Source organism: Zeus faber, assembly GCF_960531495.2.
Source record: "Zeus faber genome assembly, chromosome: 19".
Lineage (NCBI taxonomy): Eukaryota > Metazoa > Chordata > Actinopteri > Zeiformes > Zeidae > Zeus > Zeus faber.
Genome location: NC_137206.1, coordinates 2,737,259 through 2,764,046, shown reverse-complemented (window position 1 = coordinate 2,764,046; position 26,788 = coordinate 2,737,259). Strand labels below are relative to the sequence as shown.

At 44.5% G+C, this 26,788-nt stretch overlaps 1 protein-coding gene across 1 annotated transcript in view; it reads left to right on the top strand.

Moving 5' to 3' along the window:
* The window catches only part of pou6f2 (POU class 6 homeobox 2), a gene marked incomplete at both ends in the record, with an annotated part of 96,061 nt that overhangs the window by 48,347 nt on the left and 20,926 nt on the right, over positions 1–26,788 (top strand). The window contains one exon of the mRNA XM_080020486.1: positions 2,001–2,341. Within this exon, the coding sequence (XP_079876612.1) occupies positions 2,001–2,341 (341 nt within the window). The remainder of the gene's footprint in view (positions 1–2,000; positions 2,342–26,788) is intronic.

Genomic DNA, 26,788 nt, shown 5'->3' with positions numbered 1-26,788 from the left:
TTTTGACAAGAGATCTCATTTTGCTTCGCCTATTCTTCTCCTCTTTCTCCTTCCTCGCACTCCCCATCCTGCTCCTCCTTTCCTTTCCATCTTTAAACAGGGTTCAAGCGCTCTTCTCCCGGCGCACTTGCGAAAGGAAAAAGCGCCGGTCCTGTCAGGGAGTCGGGGCTTGCTAGACAACTTGCCCCAACATTTCAAGTGAGAATTGGACTCTTGGCGTTTGCCAGCGCAGATGATTTATAATTCATGGTCGGGTGTGAGAGAGGTGTCAATGTGTCAGGAGGTAGGGATGAAGGAAAAAAAAGATGTAAAAGTGTACTGTTTACTGGCCGAGGGAAACTGGCTCTCTGTGCTGGGCCTCTGCAGATGTACCTAGAGCTGGGAGGTGGAGGTTGGGGTGGAGGTTGGGGTGCGGGTGTTGGGGCCTGTTCTGGAGTCGTTGTGACCACGCTAATCAAAGGTTTGTCTGCACTGATGTTTTATTCATCTTTGAGGAGACAAGCGTACTTAAATTATTGAGGGGCATTGATTCGGTATGTATACATGCTTGTCTACCCTTTTCACAAACGCTGCATTATCAATAGACGTCCAAGCACTCGTTTGAACCAGCGCAGTATTGTTATTCACTCCAGCTCCTGCTTTAAAAAAAAGGAATCCTTTATCGCGTAAATATGAATCTATCCTCCATTTTTTTTTTCTCATACAATTGGTTACAAATACAGTGCTCTGTAAAAAAACATGCGAACAACGTCTATATATCTATGTCTGTCTATCTATCTATCTGTCTGTCTGTCTGTCTGTCTGTCTACCTAACTATGGATATGAACCTCTTAAGTTTCTTTAAGGACAAGAGGGCGTTGAGTAGAATGATCTGAGAATCCGCTTTCAAAGAAAACTTTAATTTATTTATTTATTTTGTCAGCGTGAGAATTCAGTTCATTTATTCCCCCCCTCCTTTTTTTATTGAAGGAGTTTTAAAGGTCATTTTGGAAATAGTGTTTCGGCCTGACTGTTGTGTTATTTCACTCTAAGAAATGATTTGGTTTTGTGTCTCCTTGCGTGTGCCGCTTGCTGTGTGAATAAGAAAGGTGAATCGCTAAGAATTTACACAAAGCCTCTATGGAGGCGAAAAAAGAAAATCACCGCCGCTGAATCCTCCGCTGTTTTGTTCGAAGCGCTTTGAAAACAAACAGCATTTATTTTACATTTAGGGGCTGTTGTTTCCAATTCAGCCAGACCCAATTCAAGTCCAAGTGTGTGTGTGTAAAGAACGTATCAGCATTTATATCTCAAAATGAGATTCTAATGGCGTGCTATTATTGGATTCAATTAGTTAATGGGTTGATTTCTCAAGACTTTCAGTCAAGATGGATGGTTCCATCCACTGAGATTTTAGGCCATTAAACCCAAAGATTTTGACATTCAGCGAGTGACAACGAAGAGCTTTGGCTCCAGAGAGAGCAATTATATCAGTCCGGTGTGATCGCTTTGTCCTCCAGCTGGCTGAATTAGGTTATTCACAGACTCTGTCACAAAGGCTCGAAATTCCTACAGGACCTTGTTTGGGGCCGATGCAATTTGCATGTGTGTCCCTCTGCCTCATCCTGTCTCACACCTCCGTGTATGTGTGTGCTTGTATTTGGCTCGAGGCGCGAAGGAATTCTTCAAACGATGACCCCTCCGTGTTGTAACGCGCTGCAGCGCTCCCCTTCCGTCACTGGGAAGCGTGCAGCAGCTTCCCGCTTCCTCCTCGCCGTGAATGCACGCTGCGGTCTGTCCATCACACAGGTCTCAGAATTAGTGTTGAAGGGTTTGCAGTTTTAAGAAGGAAAGCGAAAAAGTTGCAGACCGCATAAAATAATTGTTTTATTGTAAAGTGATGCTGAGGAGAAAACGTGCTCCGGAATTGAAACATTTTTCAGCTGGTGATTCATCCTCCTCACCCACCGTCTTCTCGGTCCGGTTCGGAACCTAACAGTTCATCCTCCTCTCGCCAACAGCTACCTCGTCACTCAACTCCCAACTCCAGCACCTGCAGCAGCTGCAGCAGCTCCACCACCACCAGCAGCAACAACAACAACAACAACAACAACAACAACATCAACAGCAGCAGCAGCAGCAGCAGCAGCAGCAGCACCATCACCAACAGAACCTGGTCCATAGCCAGAACAACTCCCAGCATCACATGACCCCGCCCAGCCAACAGCAGACCTCTGTCCCGTCACCCGGCTCCACCTGTTCATCCACCTCGGCGCAGCAGCCGCATTCGCCTCCCCACCGGCCCAGTCAGTCGCCGGCCCGGAGCCTGTCGTCGCCCGTCACCCCGCCCATGCCGCTGCAGGTGAGTACACTACATAAAGGGTCAACCACTGGGAAGAGAACTATGTTCCTGGTCACCAGTTGAAATTCCAACACAAAGCAATATGTGAATCTTTTAAGAGATCCACGTGTAGCTGTTTTCTTTGCAATTATCGAACAAAATTGCAGAGGAGGCATAGATCAAGGTAAACGTCAAAATGGCAAATTGCTTCACCCTCCATGAACTACGCCAGGCGGGTTAGCTCACGAGTTCAGTCGCCTGAGAGCACAGTGGACATCATAGTTGTATGTCCACATTGGAACAGTACGTTGGAGCATGGTCAGTAGTTTGGGGCTTTATCTCAGGCTTAAAAAAGTTGTTTTTTTGTTGTTGTTTCAATCCTTTTGCTTTGAGCAGAACCGGTATTTTTAATGTTTTGGTTTGAGCGCTCCTCCGTCAGACCTCCAGTTCTTCAACCAGTTGGAACAAAATAAAAAAACGGTTCATACAGTTATTTTTGACAGTGATGCAGTAGGCTCAACATGTTATTCAGACACTGATGGGATATACTACATGGGTACTTTCAGGAAAACACTGAGAGAAGCCCTGATACATACTGTATAATAAAAGCAGTTATGTGGAAGTAAAACAGGAATTGGTGGCTACTTAAAGACAAACATATTGTTATTGAATATTGGGTAGAACAATATTCAATAACTTTTGCCAGCAAAATATTGTAAACACGTCATACTTTCATTAAGCAATCTTAAAAGAACCCTGAAAGTTGGACGGAGCCAGGGTGGAATTTGGCATTAAACACATTAAGACGCTGAATTGGTACCATTATTGGAAGTGGATAAAAGCCCAGATTCACAATTGTTGTTCCAGATCTTTCCCTTTAAAAAATAAAACCAGAGGTAGGCTATGACACATGTAATGTTTTATTCAAAATTGAGGTTGTGTGAGGAAAGTGAAGTGCACATTTGAATTGTGGCATTGAAGACGGCGTGGTCGCACTTCAGAGCGGCTAAACCTTGAGAACAAAATGCTTCAGCCAAAATTCTACCTCTTGATTTTTATGAAGTGCTGTTATTTCAAATCAAAGGCAGTCACTCATTTTTTTATGTTTAACTATTAGAATATTTATCTCACTGCCTTGAAACAGAAGAATACCTTCTTTGAGCTCATCAAGCCTTCCTAGCTGCCTCCAACAGCACACAACCTGTTATCACTGATTCAATGAGGATTCAGAGGTTATCCATACCCGCGCTTATCAGCTGTAATCAGCCCCTATATCAGCGCAACTCTCCCCTTGTTTTTTTTTTGGCAGTTTGTCTGTGCATCCATCTCTTGCCTTGTGTCCGTCTGGCTGTCACTGTGTGACGATAATAACCTATTTTATATCCCCGCGGTTCCATTTCTGGTGGAGATCGGCTGGGGTCGCCTTTCTGTCCCCGGTCACATTCGTCAGTGTCACACCCTTATTGGGTTGTGCCGCAGCCTTCTTTATGGCCAGGGCTATTTGTTTCCCCCCCGCCCTCCTCGCCGCCGTCTCTGGACCTGTCACGGCCTGCTGGGACCTGGGGGGGGGGGTGAAAACAGCGTCTGGATTTAATGGTCTCCGAAGGCTCTGAACACACTGTCCCCCAACCACACTGTCCATGGCTGCAGCCATGTGGGGACCAAAGGCTCCAAATGCACTGAGGTCTCATGAGGTCACTGTAAAAATGTGACGCTCATGTAAAAACTGTTAATCAACATGTTTTTATGACTGGAATATGTTTACGTTGATATAATAACAATTGCTCGATAATACCAAAACAATCATTTCTGGACTTGACTGCTGTTTTGCGAACTTTGATAGTCAGTTGGCAATGGCAAAGTGCTGAAGGAGTAAAGAAAAACTCTTATCGTAATTTCAGACATGTTTGCAGATCAGACATGGATCAGAACTGAGTCTTTATATAGAATGGAAAATAGAAAGCTAAGAAGAAGAGCTCCTGATTATGATGGTGGAGGACAGAGCGCTCTGGAGGGCCGGAGGGGGCCACATCAGCCATCATTAAGATATTGCCTCATCAAACAGGATTAAAGTGTGTGTGTGTGTGTGTGTGTGTGTGTGTGTGTGTGTGTGTGTGTGTGTGTGTGTGTGTGTGTGTGTGTGTGTGTGTGTGTGTGTGTGTGTGTGTGTGTGTGTGTGTGTGTGTGTTCTGGGATATCTGGTTTGATCCAGTTAGCCTCAATATTTTGGGTAACATGAGAACACATCTCGGTATTTTCAGTCCAGGTTAGTCGCATCAATTGCACCAATTTCAATAATGGGATCAGTTGAAGACGGTTCAATTAAACATAGTTATCAATGCGCCACGCTTTGTTTAAAAGGAGAATAAAACAAAGCACAGTGCAGGGCCTCAGAGTCATATAATTGGATGATGATGTCACAATGTGCTCTGCTCCACTATCCCCGGTTCCTTCCGCTGATTCAAAGATTGTCGCTCACTACAGATGTGATCCAATGTTCATCAAACTTGGACCACAGCATGTCTGGACTGCCCCGAATACAATTTATTTGTTTCGTGTCCGTGGGTTTCACGGTTTCCGAGCGCCAGGCACCTTCAGCCGGAGAATGGCTGGAAGAATAATAATGATAAATATCGCTGCAGGCAACAATACATGGTCCATAGTAGTTGGCACTTTGTTGTAGTTCAATGGATGAGTGTGCTTTGTCTCTTTGTTCCAGTGTGTGTTGTGACTGCAGGCGTTCATTCGTTCCGCCCGGTTACAATGTAATTCTGGGATGGGACGCTGTTTGTGGCTGTGGGTGTGTTTCCTACACCACAACTACTGGCGGTTATCATTCTGAAGTAGGGCTGCGTGGTTATGGCTGGAATGATAATCACCGTTATTTTAGTCAGTATTATAAATACTATAGTAAGTATTATTCATCACAATTATTCATCCATTTTGGGGAATATAATTATCTTTTCGCACGTTATAAATCAACAGAAACTGTCTTCACTATAATAAAGTATTTTATAAACCTATGAATCAAAAAAAACTAACGTTAGTGGTTTAACTGACTTCAATTGTAGAGAATATATCGAAATTTGATGGAGATGTTATTGTTGTTTTATTTTATAGAACTAATTTTGGTGCATCTCAGTTCCTCAGAAGTGTTTATTGACATTGTTGACATTTAATACGCTGCACTTTGAACAATCCATTTATCTTCTGGTAAAACTTTTAACTTTATTTTTTATATCCATTTTTTTAAAACCATAACTTATATACTTATATTTGAACTTATGGAAAAATATGTTTGGAAATGCCCTTGAACAAGTGCCAGCTAAATAACGTAATGGAGCCAAAAATGTTTCAAAGTGAATAAAGACGTTATGGAAGGAATTATGTATCACAATTCATAAAAACATATAATGTAATAAATACAAATGGGAAAAGATCAATAAATACTACAATCTAATCTGTATTATGGTTTTAAAAAAATCTGTATTTCTAAATCCACAAATAAAAAATGTATTACTTGGGTTGTTTAAACCATTTTACAAATTGTAACCGAGCCGAAAGCACCGGAAAAAAATCAAAAAACTATGCTGAGACACGTTTTGCTGTCATTTCTGATCGCACTGCTTCTCTCCCCTCGTCTGCTCTGTGTCAGAGTTTCACCGTGGGCGGGGCTCAGGCAGCTCCTACACACACACACACACACACACACACACACACACACACACACACACACACACACACACACACACACACACACACACACACACACACACACACACACACAGACACACACACACACACACACACACACACACAGCGACAGTGAACAGTGTGGTTTATTTATCTTTTATTTATTTAGGATATTTCAATTTTTTTCTCACGTAACAATGTTTGAATATTCTTAAGAATTAAAAGTTCATTGCTGTTTGAAAGGGTGTACGTACGCATTATTATGCTATTATATTGTCATTATATCAGTGGCAAGAAATGGTCTTAAAATGGCAATAATATCGTTTATCGTAATTATTTCCGGGGCAATATATCGTCGTGATCTAATCACGTGGCCTAATCACGTGATCTGTGTAGTCCGTCAACTTGCGCATGTGCGCTGTGCCTGGCGCCATCTTGGTAAGGTGGCGTTTGTTGATCACAAACGCCATCCATAGCACTGAACCCATCTGGATGAAACTCGATCGACGCCGTGTTGGAACTAACGAATACAAATCTTTTTAATTTTGTCTGTGGGCTCTACAATTCAAGGTGACATATAACCAAATAAATTGTCTTTAATGGAACACACACCTATGTTTTAACTTTAACACATCTGACGTTATTGGTCGTTATCCCTCTCTCCAGGTCTTTTTTGGGGTTGTGTTTTTAGTGAAGATTCCAAGTGGAGTGCTGAGGTTGTCACAATGCGCTCTCTCTGTGCTTCAGTGTATGTACAGTCAGTCAGAGTTTGTGTGTTATATTCCTTTAATTAAAGCTTAATCGAATAGTCCAGTGGGCGGATTAAACATCTGGGTTAATTGCCAGGTCTGATTTCAGGCAGCTGTTGCGCGTCGCCATCTTGCACACGCGCAAAGTGATTGCAGGTGACCAGTGACGCAATGACACTGCAGCGCTATCATGTGACGGTTGCGGAGAGGAGAAACGCAACATTTTTCAAATAACTTCTCCGACCAAAATGGAACGATTTTGATCATATTCGGACGACGGCATGTCAGAACTGCCCCGTATACAATTCTCATTCATTGGGTGCGTGGTTTCATCCGTTCCATGACAACCATAGGTGTCTCTGCCATCTTCAGGGGCTGGACCCCTAATAATAATAATAATAATCTGAACAAAAAACAATAGGGTTCCCTGCACCTCATGCTGGACCCTAATAATAATATATATATTTTTTTAAATTGTACCATCAAACTATAAAAGCCATAATAAATGCAATAAATGCAATAAAAAGCAATAAATGCATGTAACAAAAGCAGATAAAACTATAAAAAGACAACAATAAAATAATAATTAAAAAAAACAGTATGAATAACAATAAAATAAGAGAAAACAGGATATTGCACTTGTTTCTAAAATTGTTGATGTGTTGAAGCAGCGTAAGGATCTGAGCCACTTTGACAAGGAGCACATTGTGATGCTGGACGACTGGGTCAGAGCATCTCCACAAGCACAGGTCTTGTGGCTGTTCCCGCTGTGCAGTGGTTACTACCAAAAGTGTCCAAGAAAGGACGACTGTGAACTGGCGACAGGAACATGGGGCCCAAGGCTCATTGATGCAGGTGTGGAGCCAAGTCTAGTCCGTCTGGTTGGATCCCAGAAGAACTACTGTAGCACAAAGTGTTGAAAAGTGAATGTTGCTATGATAGAAAGGTGTAGAACACACAGTGCAGGGCAGCTTGCTGCGTATGGGAGCTCACAGTGTCCATGCTGACCCCTGTCCACCCCTGAAAGCACCTACAATGGACACGTGGGCGTCACAACTGGACCATGGAGCAATGGAAGAAGGTGGAGGTCTGATGAATCACCTTTTCTTCTCCATCGTGTGGATGGGCGGGGTTGGGGTCCGATCTGATGGAGCATCTGTGGGGTGTGCTGGAACAACAAGTCGATCCAAGGGGGCCCCACCTCCAACTTCCAGGACTTAAAGGATCTGCTGCTAACGTCTTTGTGTCAGATACCACAGGACACCTTCAGAGTCTGGTGGAGTCCATGCCTCCACGGGTCACAGATGTTTTGTCAACACAAGGGTAAGCTACACAGTATAAGTGTTAGTGGTGGCTATAATGTTGTGGCCGATCGGTGTGCACAGCGCTTAGCTCCAGACTCGTGTTGGCCTACGTAGTGATGTCAATTCATTTTTACCAATTACACCACCATTCCAGCATGCCTAACACGCCTCTTCTAGCCTGTCATTACATGGACACACAGGAGCACTCAGCCATCCCATTATTTGTTCTTAAACACAACTGCGAGACAGAGACGGTCCCAACATTCATTATGTTGCAATTAACAGCCAGTTGTAGGTCCCTTTCCTCTGGGAAAACAGCTGATATTCTGAGGGAATAAACGCAGAGATCTGATTGGCTCTCCCAATGCCACGGTTATTCTTTGGGGATCTTTAATTTGTGAGAAATGAATATAGTGTTTCATTAGCAAGCCCATTAGAACAACAGACAGCGTGTTGCTGTAAATCAGCGTACCCACCGCAGATTACGGCCTTTCATTTGGTTTTAATGGAATCAGAGTTCTCCTAGCTGCATGCACACACGCACACACACACACACACACACACACACACACACACACACACACACACACACACACGCTGGCGTACAGTGAGGCGGGCCCTGAGGCAGTGATGACAAATAGACAGAGAGGGGGAGGGAAGGGGGGATTAGTAAATTTGCTTAAGTGTGTTAATAGGCTGATTGCTGGTACCCGGTGGATTTCTTTATTTATTTCCGTTCCTCGGTTGGAAGTTGATTGATTAGGTGGTACGGGTTTTCTTTACGCCCGGGTGGCTTGGGGATTTGACGGTGGGGTGAAGCCGCCCCGCCAAGTCTGTTACAGCGGAATTGATCTTAATTAGATCTGAAAGACCTGCCACAGCAGAATGGGCGCGGCGATTAAAATGAAAAACAGGAGAAATTACTGATCAAATTAATCATAATGTCGGGCTACAGCTGTAGGGCCGGTGTAATTTGCCACTCCAGTGAGTTACATCGGCCCGGCCGCGAGGTGGGGGCGGGGGGCGGGGGGCATGCTGATCTGTGGCAGCGGAGCGGGAGGAGGAGCGGGGGAGGTCTTATCCCAGTCTGCACCACCCAAAACCTCCTGACCTCCGCCTCCTCACGGGGAAGCGTTTATCATCGGGATGTTTCAGCCTCATGAGGTCGGCGTCAGAATGTGACACGTATGCAAAATACACGTTGGCTGTCAAGGTTTTGACAAATACAGTTATTTATTATTTTTATTTTTTAACGTTGATTTAATGACTGAACGACTGAGGGAACTGAGGAGGGAATCCACCACGACGTCACAGAGCAACATCAAATCCCTCCACTGGAAAACAACAGATGTACTGCAAAGGGAAAAAGAGGGTGTACGCTACTTCTACTTCTACTCTACTTCTACTTCTATTCTACTTCTACTTCTACTCTACTTCTACTTCTATTCTACTTCTACTTCTTCTTCTATTCTACTCTACTCTACTCTGCTCTACTTCTACTCTACTTTTACTTCTACTCTACTCTACTTCTATTCTACTTCTACTTCTATTCTTCTCTACTCTACTCTGCTCTACTTCTACTCTACTTTTACTTCTACTCTACTCTACTTCTACTTCTATTCTACTTCTACACTTATTCTACTCTACTCTACTTCTACTCTACTTTTACTTCTACTCTACTTCTACTTCTATTCTACTCTACTCTGCCCTACTTCTATTCTAGTCTACTCTACTCTGCTCTGGTTCTACTCTACTTCTACTTTTATTCTACTCTACTCTACTCTGCTATATTTCTACTTCTACTCTACTTCTACTCTACTTCTACTTCTCCTCTACACTACCTGTATTCTACCTTTACATTTACATTACATTTAGTCATTTATCAGACGCTTTTATCCAAAGCGACTTACAAGGGAGAATAACATTCAAGCTACATTGCGACAGAGATTAGTGTAACACTAATGTCACTACCTCTATTCTACTGTACTTCTACCCTGCCCACGGTACGTTCTACCTGTATTCTATTCCACTTCAACTCTACTCTACTTTTACTTCTACTCTACTGCTACTCTACTTCTTCTCTACTCTATTCTACTCTACTCTACTTTTACTTCTACTCTACTTCTACTCTACTTCTACTTCTCCTCTACTCTACCTGTATTCTACGTACTTCTAACCTGCCTACAGTACATTCTACCTGTATTCTATTCTACTTCTACTCTACTATAGTTCTACTTCTACTCTACTTCTACTCTACTTCTACTTCTACTCTACTTCTCCTCTACACTTCCTGTATTCTACCTCTATTCAACTGTACTTCTACCCAGCCTACAGTACATTCTACCTGTATTCTACGTACTTCTAACCTGCCTACAGTACATTCTACCTGTATTCTATTCTACTTCTACTCTACTATTGTTCTACTTCTACTTCTACTCTACTTCTACTTCTACTCCACTTCTACTCTACTTCTCCTCTACTCTACCTGTATTCTACCTCTATTCAACTGTACTTCTACCCTGCCTACAGTACATTCTACCTGTATTCTCCTCTACTTGTACTTCTACTCTACTCTACCTCTATTCTACCATTAGTGTCATTTCATTCACTGATATCAGTGGGTAGTTCTCATACTTCCAATAAACCTCGTGTTAAGTTTCAGACCTCATATGGTGAGAAAGGGCCTCCAGTAAAGGACGTTACCTTCATTCCATAATCACACGTTCTCACTTTCTATCACCACTCTTTCTCTTGTGATCCCGCTCTCATTCCCTCTCCCTTTTCATGTGTCAGCAGGGGACCTATGATGTCTCGTCTGCGTTGACAGTAGGTTCATCTCAGTTAAAGGTTAATCAGGTTTAATGTCTGACCGTGTGTGTTATTAGTCCTTTCTCTCCCTCTCTCTCTCTCCCTCTCTCAAAGTGCAGACTCTCTTTCTTTCGTTGTCTCCCTCGTTCCCATCATGCCACCCTGTAAAATATTTCACATTTTTGCGCCGCTGTTGTCAAACAGAATGTCTTTCACTGAGCCCTGAGTATCATGGTCGCCTCCCCAACATGGCTGCTGTGACCTTGGTCCTCGTGTAGACGCAGGACCCCTGTCAGACTCCTGCTACCCGTCTGTCCGTCTGTCTGGCTCTTTTTCCGTCCGTCCGCCTGCCGGTCGCCCCGTCCATCTGTCTGTGTCTGTCTCTCGTTCTGTCTGTCTCTCTTTCTGTCTGTCTGTTGTCTCCCCTGTCAGAGCCCCACACCGGGCCGTCCACTCTCCCTCCACAGACTCGTAGGGGTAATTACAGCCTAGAGGCCCGGCCTCCACAATTTACCACCAAAACGTCCACAGACATCTCTCTCTTCCCCCTCCTCGCCATCACAGGACCGCGGGGCCTCAGACCCACAAGTGCTGCAATTACCTGAGCCTCTCCTCCGCTCTGTCCTCCTCTCTTCTCACTCACTCCTCGTCCCTCTCTTCTACCCGTCCCCCCCACACCACTCCACCCCGGCAATCAGCCTTCATTAGAGGCCCCTGGTGAGCGCCCGGCGACACCAAGGTCAGCCTCTGCCAACCACAATGCTCTCTCAGAGCCCTCTGCACCCCCCGCCCACACACACACCCCATCTCGCCTCACCCTGCCCACCATCTCTCCTTGTTCCCCGGCTCTGTTCTCTCTCAAGTCCCCAGCCCTCCTCCTCCTCCTCCTCCTCCTCCTTCTTCTTCTTCTTCTCCTTCTTCTCTTTTGTCTCCAGCCGAGCTCAGACTCCCGTGTCACACGTTTTCCGCTTTGCTGCACTTTCACTTACGTCAACCGCTGTTAAAATCACTGCTGTCCAATTTGCTTCGATTCTCCTTTTGCTTCTGCAGGTGGTGTTAGTGTTAATGGTGATTCTATTTATTTAACGAGACCCTGATCGTTGATTCATAGATTAATCCAGATCAGCTCTGTGTCGGTTCAATTCACCGAAACCTGGGGATCGCAGGGGATTAAATACAGACATTTAACTGACCAGTCTATCTCCCAATTATCTGAATGATCATCAGTGGTATATAATTCAGTTAATAAATGAATTATTGTTTATTCAGTAAAATTCAGTGAAATTCAATGTTGCCGCTATGAATTCAAAAGTGTCTGGGAGTGAAATTCATTTTTTAATTTTTCAATTTCATTTTTTGGTCATAATTGGTTAATTTTTCGCGACATCTTGAGTTGTTGATGACTACATGACATTTTTACCTTGTATTTATTTACATTTTTCATCAGAACTTGGTTGTTCTATTATTCACAGTTTTAATAATTTTAATACAACCAATTGCTGTATTTTTTTTACAAATTGAACTAAAAACCATCTTTTAATGAATCAGGGGTGGGGCTGCTATACGACCTGCAGGTTTTGTGGTGTAAAGCGTGAACGCACCCCGCCCAACCAGCTTCGAGACTGCTCCGTCAGGTCCCTTATTAATGCACAGGAGATCGGGCTCTTAAGAAGGCAGAAAATTGCCTTACATAACAAGCGCTCCCACAATTTAAAAAAAAGAAAAAACTACAAATGTGCACTGTTGACTGAAGCAGAAAATAAGAGTGTTGCCCATCAACAGAGCCGCATTTCATATGAATAATTATGAGGCCCGGGAGGTGGATGAGCAGAGCCAGCCTGACCGTGACAGCACCACTACTTTTATTTACTTCAAATGAGGGATTAGGACGGGGGGGGATCTACAGAAATTAAGGGCCAGCGATGAGCCCTGAATTTCTGAGCGAGGAGTAACTCAAATTTACTACATTTTTGGAATTACCAATGGGATCAATTGGAGCGAGTTCCGTTTTAATGCCGTCACTTTATTTTGTCAAAGTTCTACGGAAGACGCTGTGCAAATTCTCCTCCGTCGTCTTACTTCAGCCCCAAAATTGTTCCTTCTCTCCACTCACTGTAAGAAATAATAAGGCACTCTGACTTAGCTTTCTGCCTTGAAGTTGTAACTTTTGCCATTTTAATATACAGTACCACAGCAAATAATTATAGACCTCAAAATATTTTTTTCCGCCACCAACCCACTTACTTTTATCCTTTAATTTTCCCCTAATCACTGAGTGAGATGATCTGCCTCACGAAACACCGGCTTATTTCCTAAGGTTTTTAAAAGTCGTCTGAATATGGAACTATTTTCTTATCCGTTGTTTTTTTATCACAAAACACTGTGAACGTCGTAAATTGAAGACACAGGGTTTTGTAGCCGGAGGTCAAAATATTGAGTTTGATAAACCCACATCATGCAGTATATACCTGTAGAACTAAAAGAGTGGAGTCAAGTCTATTTAGGTTCAAATAATTTTTGGGGGCAATTACAAACATGTTTAGTTGATACACCTCCCATTCAGATACTTAAACAACTTAAAGGCAGTGTTCTCTTTTATTGTCCTACACACCATGCACGGTGACTCTCCAGGCGGCCACAGTGCTCCCAGCTCCCAGATCCATGCGTGTGCTGCATTAGCCGCCCGCAGGGGAAGCCTCAGACGGAGCTGTGAGCCGGAGCTCACCTAACGCTGGATACGGAATAGGGTTTCTTTAATTATGAGGAAGGCCTGTGACATTGAGGCCTCCCTCCTCCTCTTCCTCCCCCTCTTCCTCCTCCAGACAGTGTCTAAGTGCTTCGCTTCGCTGAGGAGGCCAGTCCTCCCCCCGCCCCTCCACCTTCCTCCCTGCGGGGTGCGAATCCACCGCCTGTAATTTCTGATGCCCATTAGTGACCGCAAACAGAGCGCCGGGCTCACACAGGGAGCAGAGGCGCTCACAGCGCTGTAAAAAAAAAAAAAAAAGCCTTTTAATGCGATGCTGTTGCATTATGTCCTCCTCAGTCAAAAGTCCCATTTGTGCGTTCCTGCAGAACACTGCCAGGAATTCTCTCTACGGCCTGTTGGATGTGGTTCACCGTGCCCCATCTGCTCTGGGTTTTACACGCACGTCAATGTAGCACATAGATATCTATCCTCTGTTAAAGGGATCCATTGTTTTGACGAGTGAAATGATATTTTTATCATAGTAAAGTTTATAGTAGTTCTGAAAATTAGCTGCATTTAAAACTACTATCTTATTTTTACTCGTCATTTAGATGTATTGCTTAAATAATTAAGCTTTTCACATGCTGGAAGGTGTGTTACAATGCAGTAGGCAATAACACCTGCATTTCATAATAACTTGCTGCATTTTTTATTACAAAATGCAACAAAACATATTATTGCACTCAAGATGTCTATTACAAAATGACGGTGTTATGACATAAAGGTCACATTTATAATATTTTGGCAAGTTATCACAAAATGTGGGTGTATTTCCCTAATTTCACCGGTACTTGGCTAGTTGATCCCTAACATAGCATGCAGAACTGGAGCGTCCCTATAAATGCTACTGCACAGGGTGTTGAAGATGTAGGATCCTTTTGTATCAGAGTGGTGGTTTCTTGCAAGAGTATAATGCAGTGTTTTATTGGCAGACCGAATGCACGATAGATGTTTTTTTGAATAGAGTTGGCAATTTTATTTTTAAAACCGAGATCGGTAACTATGTTTTCCTTCAATTTAACTAGTCAGAAAGGGAGTTTAGGGGGGAAAACAACAAACAAACAATAAATACGAAGAGGTCGGCAAATGTCACCGATTCATCTTTCCACTTATGCTGATTTAGGTTGTGCATCAGAAAGCATGTTTAGATTGAGAAATATATATGTAGAAAGAGAGAGGGAAAAAAGATGGAGAGAGAGAGAGAAGGAGGGGTGGATTTATCGATCAGGGCTGACCACATCTTAGCCACAGAGCTCCGCTCTCATGATTAATCTTCGGTCTCAGAGTTGGCCAATGACACATGACAGCCCTTCTTCCCGAAAAGCCCACCATTTCTCTTCATTACCACTGTGTTTTTGGACACCGCGGTGGAGAGTAATCATTTACCTTTATTGTGTTTATAAAGCTGCAGCATAGACGACCCTTTCCTATATTAAATTGAAGACATCAAAAGATCACTGGACATTGATTAGGAGGATATTAAAGTCATTCAAATGCTATATTTATATGTCAAACAACCGCAGAGTGAAAAGAGATGGCATTTCCGCCCGAATGAAAAATAATGGGGCTGCGTTGTGTTGGAAATGGAATTCAGCAAAAGAAGAGCGATTTTCTTGGACAGTGTTTATGTATACGAACTGTGATTGACGTACGCGGGTTTGGAGGAAATTCTGTTGTGATGGCAAATGAAAAATGCAAGCAAGTAACTAGTTAGTGGATGTCATGACCGGCTCAAAAACCATGACAAAGAATGGGAGGTGACACATGGAGTTAAAGCAAAGACACCATTCATTGAATTGAAACTAACACAAACAACTATAAATGTCAAGATGCTATAAGCGGTGGCAGTCAGTAGTGTTGGCGTGTAGGCGTGAATGATAGCATAGTGAGTCGAGTGTCGTAGGGTAAATGGAAAAACAAACAACAAAAGATAAGGATGGGGAGTGTAGGGAGCAGAGTTTCCCCTCTCTCTCCCCCATGGAACAAGTGAAGTGGGCTCTAACCGTATAGTACTGGGAACACAGGCGGCCTGACCACACCTTCTGGACATCTGCAACACAAAACACAAAGACAAGCAGCCAGCCCAGCAACCAAAAGGGGCGGGGTTGTCACGCCCCCCCATAAACACAGGATACCAACAGGAACCACAACAAAACAATTTAAACCAATTCTCAAAACAAAATGTACACCCTGCAGGCAACACTCAACCTCAACCTCAGCACCAGGATCTTGCTTCTACACTGCATAGGGAGGAGGAGAGGTTAATACAACACAAGTTTCAACATCAGAGACCACCTCATTGACCTTTGATTAGGGCATTTCAAAGAGCTCAAAAAAGTTAGTGTGTTGTGATCAGTAAATACAAGGACTGGCTCTCCTGAACCCACATACAAGTCAAAATGACCCATGCCCAGACTAAAGCCAAAGCCCTCTTTCCGATCATCAAGTAGTTAAGCTGATTTTTTTGAAATTTCTTAGAAAATAAACTTACAGGTCTATGTACCCCCTGATTGTCAGGCTGCATCAATACTGCCCCTGCCCCTGCGTGACCACCCTCCACCTGCAGCTCGATCGGCTTCCCGAGATGGAGAGGCCAGCACCGGAGCACTACAGAGAAGGGCCTTGACGTTCTGGAAAGACCACACATATTTAGCATTTGCCTTTAACAAATCAGTAAGGCGAGCAACAGCGGAAAAGTTCCTACAGCTACCTGCGGTAGTATCCTACCATCCCCAAGAACCTCATTAGCTGCTTTTTTGTTGTTGGCAAAGAAAACTGCTCTGCAGCCAGCACCTTTGCTTGCACTGGCTGCATTTGGCCCTGGCCCACAACGTGTCCAAGGTAGGCTACTAAACTGATTTTGCACGAGCAAAATCACATTTTGTGAGATTAACTGTCAGTCGTGCAGCAGCCAAACATTCAAACAAAGAGCGAAGACGCAAAACATTACTGTCCCAACTGTCACATCCAAATGAACAGCACAACCTTCCAAATCCCCACCCACCATATTCAAACTTTGAAATATTGCTAGTGCGTTCCAGTCCAGATGAAGATTGCATCCCTTACCATTATATCATGCTCTAAAAGGAGAGTTTGTGAAGGTGTGTCAAACGAACTTGGAAAACCCCCAATTAGCTCAGCCAACTCAACACGTTTTGACTCTTGCAAATGGCCTCACAAATTATCCACATTGTAAAGCTCTTCAGTGTTCTTTAGCTGACTACACAACAACGCTTGATCAAAATGTGACACTTTTCCGCCTCCGTCACTGCCACCGACTGAGAGGGGGAACTCACCAATGTTTGCAAGAGCCACAGGCTGGACACACTTTGAACCATGTACATTTGTCACACCCGGCTCAACTGCGCAAGAGTAGTACACCTCTAACACGTTGACATTACAAAGCTGTGTTTTCTTCCTCTTTTCTGGAGTAGAAGTTAAATAGTTCTCTGAAGTCTGCTTCTCCACTGTGTCAGGACCTGTGAACCTGGCATGAAAGAGTGACCCAGCAATTGGCAAAAGAGCCAGCATCCGATAGCCAGGACTGAATTGGCGCCGCTCAGCCCGTCTATTATGAACACACTTCATTTTCTTTTGTGCTGTAGTCAATTTCTCCCTTGTCTAAACCCCCACAACATACAACCTATGCCAGCACCCATTTATATAGTCAATCTGTTTTTTTAAAGGATCACCGCTCTTAAAATTGTCCCTCAACACTGCCAGAGGACCACGTACAGAATGGTCAAACACCAAGTCATTGGCGCTAAAACCAGTGCTCTCCTGTGTCACCACCTTCAACCGTGGCGAACCTCCCTCCCAATCCCTGCCAAACTCTGCAAAATGCGTGCAGCAGTGACTGAAGTGTCTGTTGAAAACACTGCAGTTAGTGGTCGCTGACTTTGTGCATGATAGGCTGACGAGTTGAGTTGTTTTAACACCTGCACAAACATATGGGGGGGAAAGTTAGACCCTTGATCACTTTAAAGAATCCTGGGGATGCCAAAGATAGAAATAAATTGAGAGAGTGCTTTAACCAGAGACCTGGTTGTTATTGGCCGCAGGGGACACACAGTTGGATATCCGGTGGCCTGACACAAGACGGTCAAGAGATACTTTGCTCCTGACGTAGAAGGAAGCAGAGGTCCAACAAAGTCAATGATTATGTGTTCAAATGTTTCACCAATGGCAGGTATTGGGTGTAATGGGGCAGGCTTCCCAGTTATTTGACATGTGTGGCAAGTTCTGATGTATTGACACATCCTTTTTTAGCCGAGGCCAAAAGAAGCACCGTAAAACATGGTCATACGTCTTCCTGACCACCATATGACCAGATTGTCTGCTCATGAGACGGCTGCAAAACCATCTTACGAAATTTGGCTGGTGCTACAATTTGAAAAATTGGGTTTCCCACACAGAATTCACCGAAGGCAGCCACTTACTCACCAGCAGACCATTGTCAAATAAATAGGATCGTACTCTCCAACAATTCCTTAATGGAGGGATCTGACTGCTGCTCTGCTACTGTCTCTGTATGTGAAACAGACAAGGGAAAGTCAGACAAGTTTACACCTGGTTCTTCCATCACACTCACTCTATCAGGTTCACCACCAGCACAAGCCCCATCCCGCATCACAGCACATGCTGCAAACACCTCCAGGAAGTCACGCTCACCTGGTTCACTGTTAATCACAGGGACTGGATTAACAACTGGAGGTGAAGGAACATCTGGCCACACGCACCTTCCAGCTAGCCCATTCCAGAGGTTGCGATGGACTCCTTCCACCGGCAATGCCGGGCGCGCTATGATGCACAGCTCCCCCTGCACCAAATCTGAAAAGAGCTGCAGCCTGTGCACTGGAGCAGACAAGATAGACAATCCCATACCCTGAACTAGCACTGAATCACCAGTATCAGATTCCTCTGAAAAAGGGAGAACTGACGCCAGGTTAAATTAATCCAACGGGCCTGACTCGCTCAGGATTTTAACAAGCACCTTCCACCTCACTGTGTCCTGTCATGGAAACAAAACCCACTTGATATGAAAGGCAAATAATCATCACCGCAAGGAACTTTCTCACACCTGAGGAGAAGGTAGGTCTGAAATCACATTCACCACTGGAGCGGCTAATGCCGTAGACTTTACATTAATTTTGTTGTTTTCTTTCGCTAGAGCATAGTACTTCTTTTGTACTTTGCTGCGTACAGAGCATAGTACTTCTTTTGCAAAAAGGGGCACTCTCACGTGCCCCTTTTTGCAAAAGAAGTGTTATACTTTTTCTGTGTCACGGATATCTGTCACATTCACTTCAGGCTTGACTGAACCTGTGGACAAAAAACCATGCCCAACAGCACTATCCTTACGGCCACCAGCACTACGCACAGTTCCCCAATCACTGCGGTGTGTCAAGACATAATGAAGAAGAATCTTTAATTATCACGCAACACTACAACACATGCACACACACACACACACACACACACACACACACACACACACACACATGCTTTTGGATGGTGGCCGGTGAAATCTGCATTTAACCCATCCTGGCTTGTCCTTTCCCCGGGGGGGGGGCAGGGGGACGAACATGCAAACTCCACACAGAACCAACTGTTTGCCGCAATACGGCTGGGTACTGCATTTTTGACTTGTTCCAAAACAATAAGATCACATCATTCCTAAATTTTTTCCATTCCATTCCAATTAAAAGCATTCAGCAATTTGCATAGAAACTCAAGGTGGGTCTGTTTATCTTTCCTCCTACCATTCCAAAACCGCTGGCTGTAAGCCCCAGGAATCATCCCATAGACCTTAAGAACACTGGCTTTCACTGATGCATAACTCAAGCTGTCACAGACAAAGCTGAATATGCATCATGCACCTTCCCGGTCAGTACACACTTCAACATGATTATGCGATGGGCATAAGGCCAGCCTCTCACCACTCTGTCAAACAGAGAAAAAAAGTTTCAGGGTCCCTGTCATTGAACCTCGGAACAAGCCGCAGATTCCTTCAGTCACCTGAAGAAAAACCTTCTCCACCTACTTGGCCAGCTTCTCGGCTCAACCAACTTTCTCTGATCAAACATAATTTCTCATGCTGAAAAAGTGATAATAGCCTGCTCTGTGTCACACTTCACTTTTTCCAAAGTCAATTCCTTATCAACTTCAACCCGATGCTTTAACTTTTCATGTTCCATTTGCAGCAACAGTAACTCTCCTGTTGTTCAAAGGACGAACCAGTTCTCTGACGGAACGGCGAAAACACACCAGTAGTACCCTCAAAAATACCAGCCACCCGGCAGGACACGGCGACACATTCGTTTCATACAAGTTAGCCTTTAAAATAGACTCAAATGTGTCCTGGATCGTTTTGTCACTGATTTCAATTTGAGCCCGCAATTTTCAGCAAATGCTCAAGTCTGATAGTCTCCCAAAATCCTCAACATGAGCCGTTTTACAAACCCAGACCGATGGAACACAGTAGTCAACATGCTGGCTGCAACAAGGTGAACAGCTGCGTCCCCTCGATCTGCCTAAATAGATTTTTAGATCAGCAGCACAAATATTATTGTAGATTGATGAGTTAATGTTATTTGAGATGATTCGCTTTGATCCTCAAAAATACTTGCTTAGTGCAGTTTTAACCATCAAATGTTTACTATAGAACAGCCCAAAGCAAACCACAGCGGCAGACCACTGAGCAGTCCCAACGCAAGTAACTTTGCCACGGTACGGAAATAACTGCACCAAATAAGTCACGTCACGCTCAGACGGTCAGCACTTTCCCCCGGATACTTAATCACAGAGTCGTCCAAAATTTAATATATCTGGAAATGGCTAAATATTAGACATCATCCCTCAGGAAGAGCAATGGCGTAAGGGGAGTGTGGTGTTACTTATATTTTTAGTCGCCGCGCGTCCCCTGACCAGAGGAAATCTAGTGCTGCGGTGATGGATGACAAAGGGCCGACTCTGAACCCTCAGCGCCGCACAATTATCAACAAATGGTCGAGAGCAGATTTTATGTAATGATTAAAACCTGCTGTTAATTCTACATGAAGGTAATGAGAGGGGAGATGGACGGCCGCCGCCCGGCCCTCCATCATTCCTTTATCGTTGGATTGAACGTTTCACGACTCTTTTCGTGCCTCATTTGCATTTTGCCTCATTAGCCGCGGCGCTCGGGAAATCCATTTCCTGCAGTTAATGCCTTTTATTTGATCAGACAAAAACCTCCTCAGTTAACTAGCTGTCAGCCTGTCAGCCCCCTCCACCCCGGCCCCATGACATCACTCCATTAGCACTCGCCACCTCTGCTAACCTACATACACTCTCATAACACACACACGCACGCGCACACACACACACACACACATATACACACATATACACACAGGTACAGTACACAATACACATAAACATACCTATACAACACACTAACATGCATATGTAAAACACACACAATACAATACAAATCCAGACATGCCTTACAAGTACAACCACACATATCACGTACACATATCTATACACACAAGCACACACATGCCCTGTACCAACAAACATACACATCTTTCCACACACACACACACACACATAAATCCACATGTGTTACAAACACACATATCTCTGTGTGTATCTGTTTGCATGTATGCACGTAATCAACTATCCAACACATATAGACACACATCCAGCCACACACACTGTCCATCCTCACTGCTTACTCTCCGCTCCCCTCCCTCACAGGTCCACCGTCCACCTGATGCCCCTCGGGGTAATTATCTAGGGTGTAATCTGCCCCAGTTGTTCAGACTGTCTTTCACCCCGCATTCCCCTCCAAGAACTTCTTCTTCCCCCTCCCCGAGGCCCAGTGGTGAGGGGAAGCCATACTCAGAGGGCTCAGAGTGCACGGCCCCAACGCCAGCGCTGGGACCAGAGGTGTTTTTAGGAGAGCCTAATGGCATTTTGATGTTCATAAGCACAGTGGACGGGATGGGGAGGGGGTGGCAGGGATGCAGGAGTGTTTGGGGGATACAGGGCGAGAGATGAGGGAGGCAGAGTAACTGACGGGGGGAGTGTTGTCTGGTGTCACAGCTGATTACATTCAGTATCGAGTGACGTGTGTGGAGAGGGGATCGTCGGGCCCCAGCAGCATCCATTACAGCAGAGTGAAGCCGGTGGGAGTGCTTTCAACTGCAGTTCTGCTAATGGCCGCTAGATGCTGCCCCATAAAACCTCCGACTGAACGGAGTTTAATGGAAAAAGAAGAACATTCTCGGTAGAGTTGATTTACTCTGAATATCTAAGTTTACTTTTTCTAATGGGTGATTTTGAAAATAAGGGTTCCCATTAAGAGGCCAGATTTGAAGGTGTGGTTTCCTTTAATAATGTGTCTCACAATCCCGTCGTGCAAACTAGGTGCATTTAAGGACTATTATTTCCTTATTATATATTGCATGTATGTATATATGTATATATATAGTACATACCATGTATATACGATCCTACCTCCAACCACAGTATCCTGACCTCATCGGGAGACTGTATTCCATCCCTATATACTGTGTATATGCACATTTGTGATTATACTGCTCCTCTTGACTTCTTCTGTCCTGAATTGCACATTGTTACTCTATTATATTTGTATTTACTAGATTTATTACTCCTAACTTTATTTTTATATATAGTTATGTCAATGCAAAATAGTAATTAGTGATGGAGCAGCTAAAGATATACAGAGTAGAATTTAAAATGTAATAAAAATACAAAATGAAGCAGTGTTCTCTGCTTTGCTATCTACCACCTGCACCAATGGGAGGCTACAAGGCCACTTCTCCTTGTAAGCGTATTCTGGTGCAGCATAATGACAATAAAGTTGAATTGAATTGAATTGAAGTGAAGAGGGAGGGGAGAACTTCTACATTCAGACAGAGATGGAGGACCATTCTTTTCATCCAGGCGCCGGGAAACTATTGATTGTTCATTTTCCCCGGTTTGGTCCACTTTGCCACACTTTCGGCTGACTGGCGACAAGTGGTGGATGACAGGGCACACGGTAGATGGATGCCACGTTTTGGCAGTTCGATTCACATCTGGATGTATTCGGTTGAATGACTGTTTTCCACCCTCTTGTCGCCTGGTAGCAGCGGAGCGTCTGAGAGGCCTGGTGTGCTTACTAACATGCAAACTAAACCAGTTTACTCCAAGCAGACACTTCACCTGAGATCGCAGCCTCTGCACTGCTCCACTGTTGGAGCTTAAACGATTCTTATGGATCACTCAGGTTGACTCCCAATGATCCAAATAATGAGGTCAAAAAATACCGGTTTTCTTTAATGATATGAAGAGAATTTAATGCAATTTAGAGTCCTCAAACTATTAAGAGAATCACACATATTTACAGCAGAAGATGCGGTTGAACTGTATACCGGTTTGCATGTGTGTCCAGTTTGTACGTTTACCTTTTGTCCATTTGCTTCTTCTGTTGGCTTTAAAGAAAAAGCAATAATGTTAAAAAAAATAAAAAAGAAGAGAAGAAAAACGACCCCGGGAAAGGAGCAGAGCGAGAATAAATTCCACTTAGTTTGTTTCAGACAATTTTTAGTTTCCAAGGGTCTCTCCACGGTGGCGGGGAAGCTATTTTTCCTTCTATTCCTGAGATTACATGGGCTGCTGCTCTCGCTGACCCTCGTGCTCAAACAGGCAATCGTGCGCCCGCCGGAGTTTACATTCACCGCCTTTTGGAACGCATCGCAAAAGAGATGCATTTTTTTAAACAATTTGTGGCCCTTTTTTGTGTCAGAGGCATTCATTTTTCCATTTGCTGACCCCTGCGCCGTGCTGTAGATTTGGTGATATTAAAGTGTGACGGTGCAGAGGGTGATAGCTGTTGTGTCGGCTTGATGGTGTCAGATGGTGTCACGCGGTAAAACAGTGCCGCAGAATGCAGCGAGGTTCCAACCCTGCCCGACGTCAGGCAGCGCACCCAGTCCGGCAAACACTCGTGTCAATAAAGACCCGCAGAACTTTTAGAAAATATTATCTGCGAGACACGCACATTTTCCCGCAAGGTCCGCGACGTTCCTTTAATGATTTGACTCCCTGTTGTGTTCTCTGGAACAGGGTCTACCAGGGTCCGGACCTTTTCCGCCGAGCTCTCCTCCACACCCCGTTTACAGGGAAGGAAAAAAGAATGACACGCGGTGGTTTTATATGCAGGCTGGGCAAACTGGAAGATCACTGTTTATCTCCTCAGACACATGCAATCAGTACAAATGCTAGGGTAGGTCTGTCATTTTCTGCCTCACGCCGAGGTGCTGAGAGGAGTCACCGTGGCGGAAAATCACCTGTTTAGGTGTTGAGCGAGGCCTGTCCCTGCCTCTCCTCCTAACTGCCGTCCACATCACCCGGCGGCCGAACACACAGCAGTTCAGCCTTTTTGTCCCCACCGACTGGATTTACCACAATAACATGGCAGCAGAACGGGGCTGTTATTTATTGAGTAAACCATAATGATATTATTTCAAATATATACGGGAGAAAACTTCTCCGCCAGCCTATCGCTCACACAATGACACGGAGCACCGCAGATCTCCGGGAATCCGCCGCTGCCGTTTCAAGTCTGCTGGTCTACCTTCTCCTTAACTCACCATGTGGCCTTGTTTGCTTTCTCCGCGCCTCCACGCGCCGTAATACAGCTGCCGGGGCTGTAATACCACGCATAGCAGGGTCTTTACGCAACATCGCGCCGGAGGTTTCCATTTGCAAATCAGTACATCCTCTGACGCTGACACGGCAAATTGTTTAAGAGCAGTATTTTAAAACGGAAGACGTGGCAAATCCCTCAACTGAACGTCGGCAAAAGGAAAATCCACTGAAAGACATCAGCAAAAGAGTGTCTCCTGCAATCCCTGACTATTATCACCGACCAATCCTCTCCCGCCCTTCCATTCCAAACCATAGGTTCTGTATCCTGGAGATTTTATCCAGGATAAGCTTCCTTTAACCACACCTAGGGGCTCCAGTGACAAAGGAACCGTAATGTGGTCTCCACGAAGACGACTGGTCAGTCTCAGGTTTCAGATCGCTCTCATTCCTTGGTTTTGTTATCCTGATTGTAATTATTAATGAAAGTGTCGCCAACAATGTCTGATTTATTTGTGTTATGTTTTGGCGTCATGTCTCTGGGGGTCTCTTTTTGTCACCATCAGTTTAGATCCCACGTCACATGTTTTGGAGAATATGGATCTGCTTCTGGGTTTTCGCAAGAGTAAACAAGCTATTTATTATTTCTGACATCAACTCCGGCACACGCAGAAATGACTAAAATTAGTTTGGAAGGTTAGAAGTCAGTTGATATTACTGAAAGTGAAAGCCTACATTGACAAGATGACTTGAGGGCACGAGCATGACAGTGGAGTGACATGTTCTGGAGGAGGAGGCTGCATGCCAAGTCATAAATACATGGAAAAACACACTGTCACTGATCTGCTTTGCCTTGTAAAACACTGATAGATAGATAGATAGATAGATAGATAGATTTAACTTGTTTTCAAATGTTAACCAGTAACCAAGTCCAAGTTGCAGTCAGAATGAGGTTCTATAACCTTGTTCCTTTGTTCCCTATTCAACATCTGAGATTTAAGTTTCTTGGAAGGGCGAAGACGCAGCACATAAAAGACAATCTTGTGATTATCGGGAAAAAAACTGGATGACTTTCAGACGCGAGGACGCAATATCAATCACGGCCAATTTGAGGCCACCAACATGAAATATGATTTCATAAGACAAATGCAGTGTCATTCTTAATGTGCTTAACCTTTACTGTCAATGAAAAAGTATTGATCGCTCCGTGGCATTTTTTCTTCATTTGATTTCAGAAAGTGTAATAATATATGGTGCTGGGGTAAAGATGGACGGCGGCTAAATGATCCTTGCTGAACTGAGCTGGATTCCCCACGGAGCGTAGAACGTGCGCGGTGGAAAAAGGGGAGAAAGCGAGCCAAAGAAAAGGTGTTGCTGCCAGTTGGAGGAAGAGAGATAAAAACTTAATTTATAATGAAAATTTGAAATTGATTTACATTGAAATTGGAAAAAAAGGTTTGCTTAGAACTAAACAATCATTAAAAACAATCCCGTTTGAAAAAAATATATATGAAATGTATTCTAAATGTATGAATCTGTTTTTTTTTCTCCCGCCTGGATTCAAACTGTGCTTTGATTGGCGTTGTTTCCTCCTCCTGCTCCACCGCCGGGTAATGCGAAGGATGCCTCGCCATGTCTGCTCCTTCATCTACTCACTCAACCTAATAAGATGTTGCTCTTCTGCGCTAGAACCAAATCAGCAGTGCATTTGCAGCCCCTAATAAGTGGTTAGCATGATTTATACCGGTCATCTCGGTGTCCCGAGCGGCCGCCGGGGCCCCTGTCGACGCGGGAAGCCTCTCTCCGCAACCCGCAGGCCACACCAGATGGACCATTACAGCGGGGGGTAAAGACGGTCATTTTTAAACCTCCGCTCTCTCTCAAAAGTAACACCGCGGCAGTGCATTATGACACCGGGGCAATTGTAAGAGCAGGCGTACTGGGGCAGTTGGAGGTACAGTGATGCATGGCCGCGTCGCTTTCCTCCATTGTGAGGGCTGGATGGTGTGGGGCCGCGGTGCCTGGCAGACAGCCTCCATTCAGCCCGTGGGGAGCCCCGGGGGCCGGAGCGAGCACTTAGAGCAGTAAAATGAACACTTATTCAGACCCTCGCCACCTCCCCCAGCCCCTTCTCGCACCACCTCCCTGCCCTGCGGCCTCCCACTGGGTTCCCTAGGAAAGACCTCTGGGACCTGGATGATGGACTGCACAGTCCTCGTTGGCCGACTATACAAACCCACCGCGGTTGGCCGCCTCCGCCCGCCGGTAACAAAGCACTGGAGCTCAGTCCTCTCAGGGCCCCCACACTGACCTCTTATGTCAACTATCTGCCACAATGCTCCCAATCAGCGCTGTGCCCATTGCTGTGTTGAGAACTTCTGACCACTGTCAGCTGGGACATTCATTAGGAGTATTAATTAGAGCTGCACCAAACTCATACTGGTATCAGATACCAGGAATACAGAAGAGGATTAGGACTTTGACTTCTGAGATTTGATTTCTGAGTTTTTACTCGTGATCTTTATCA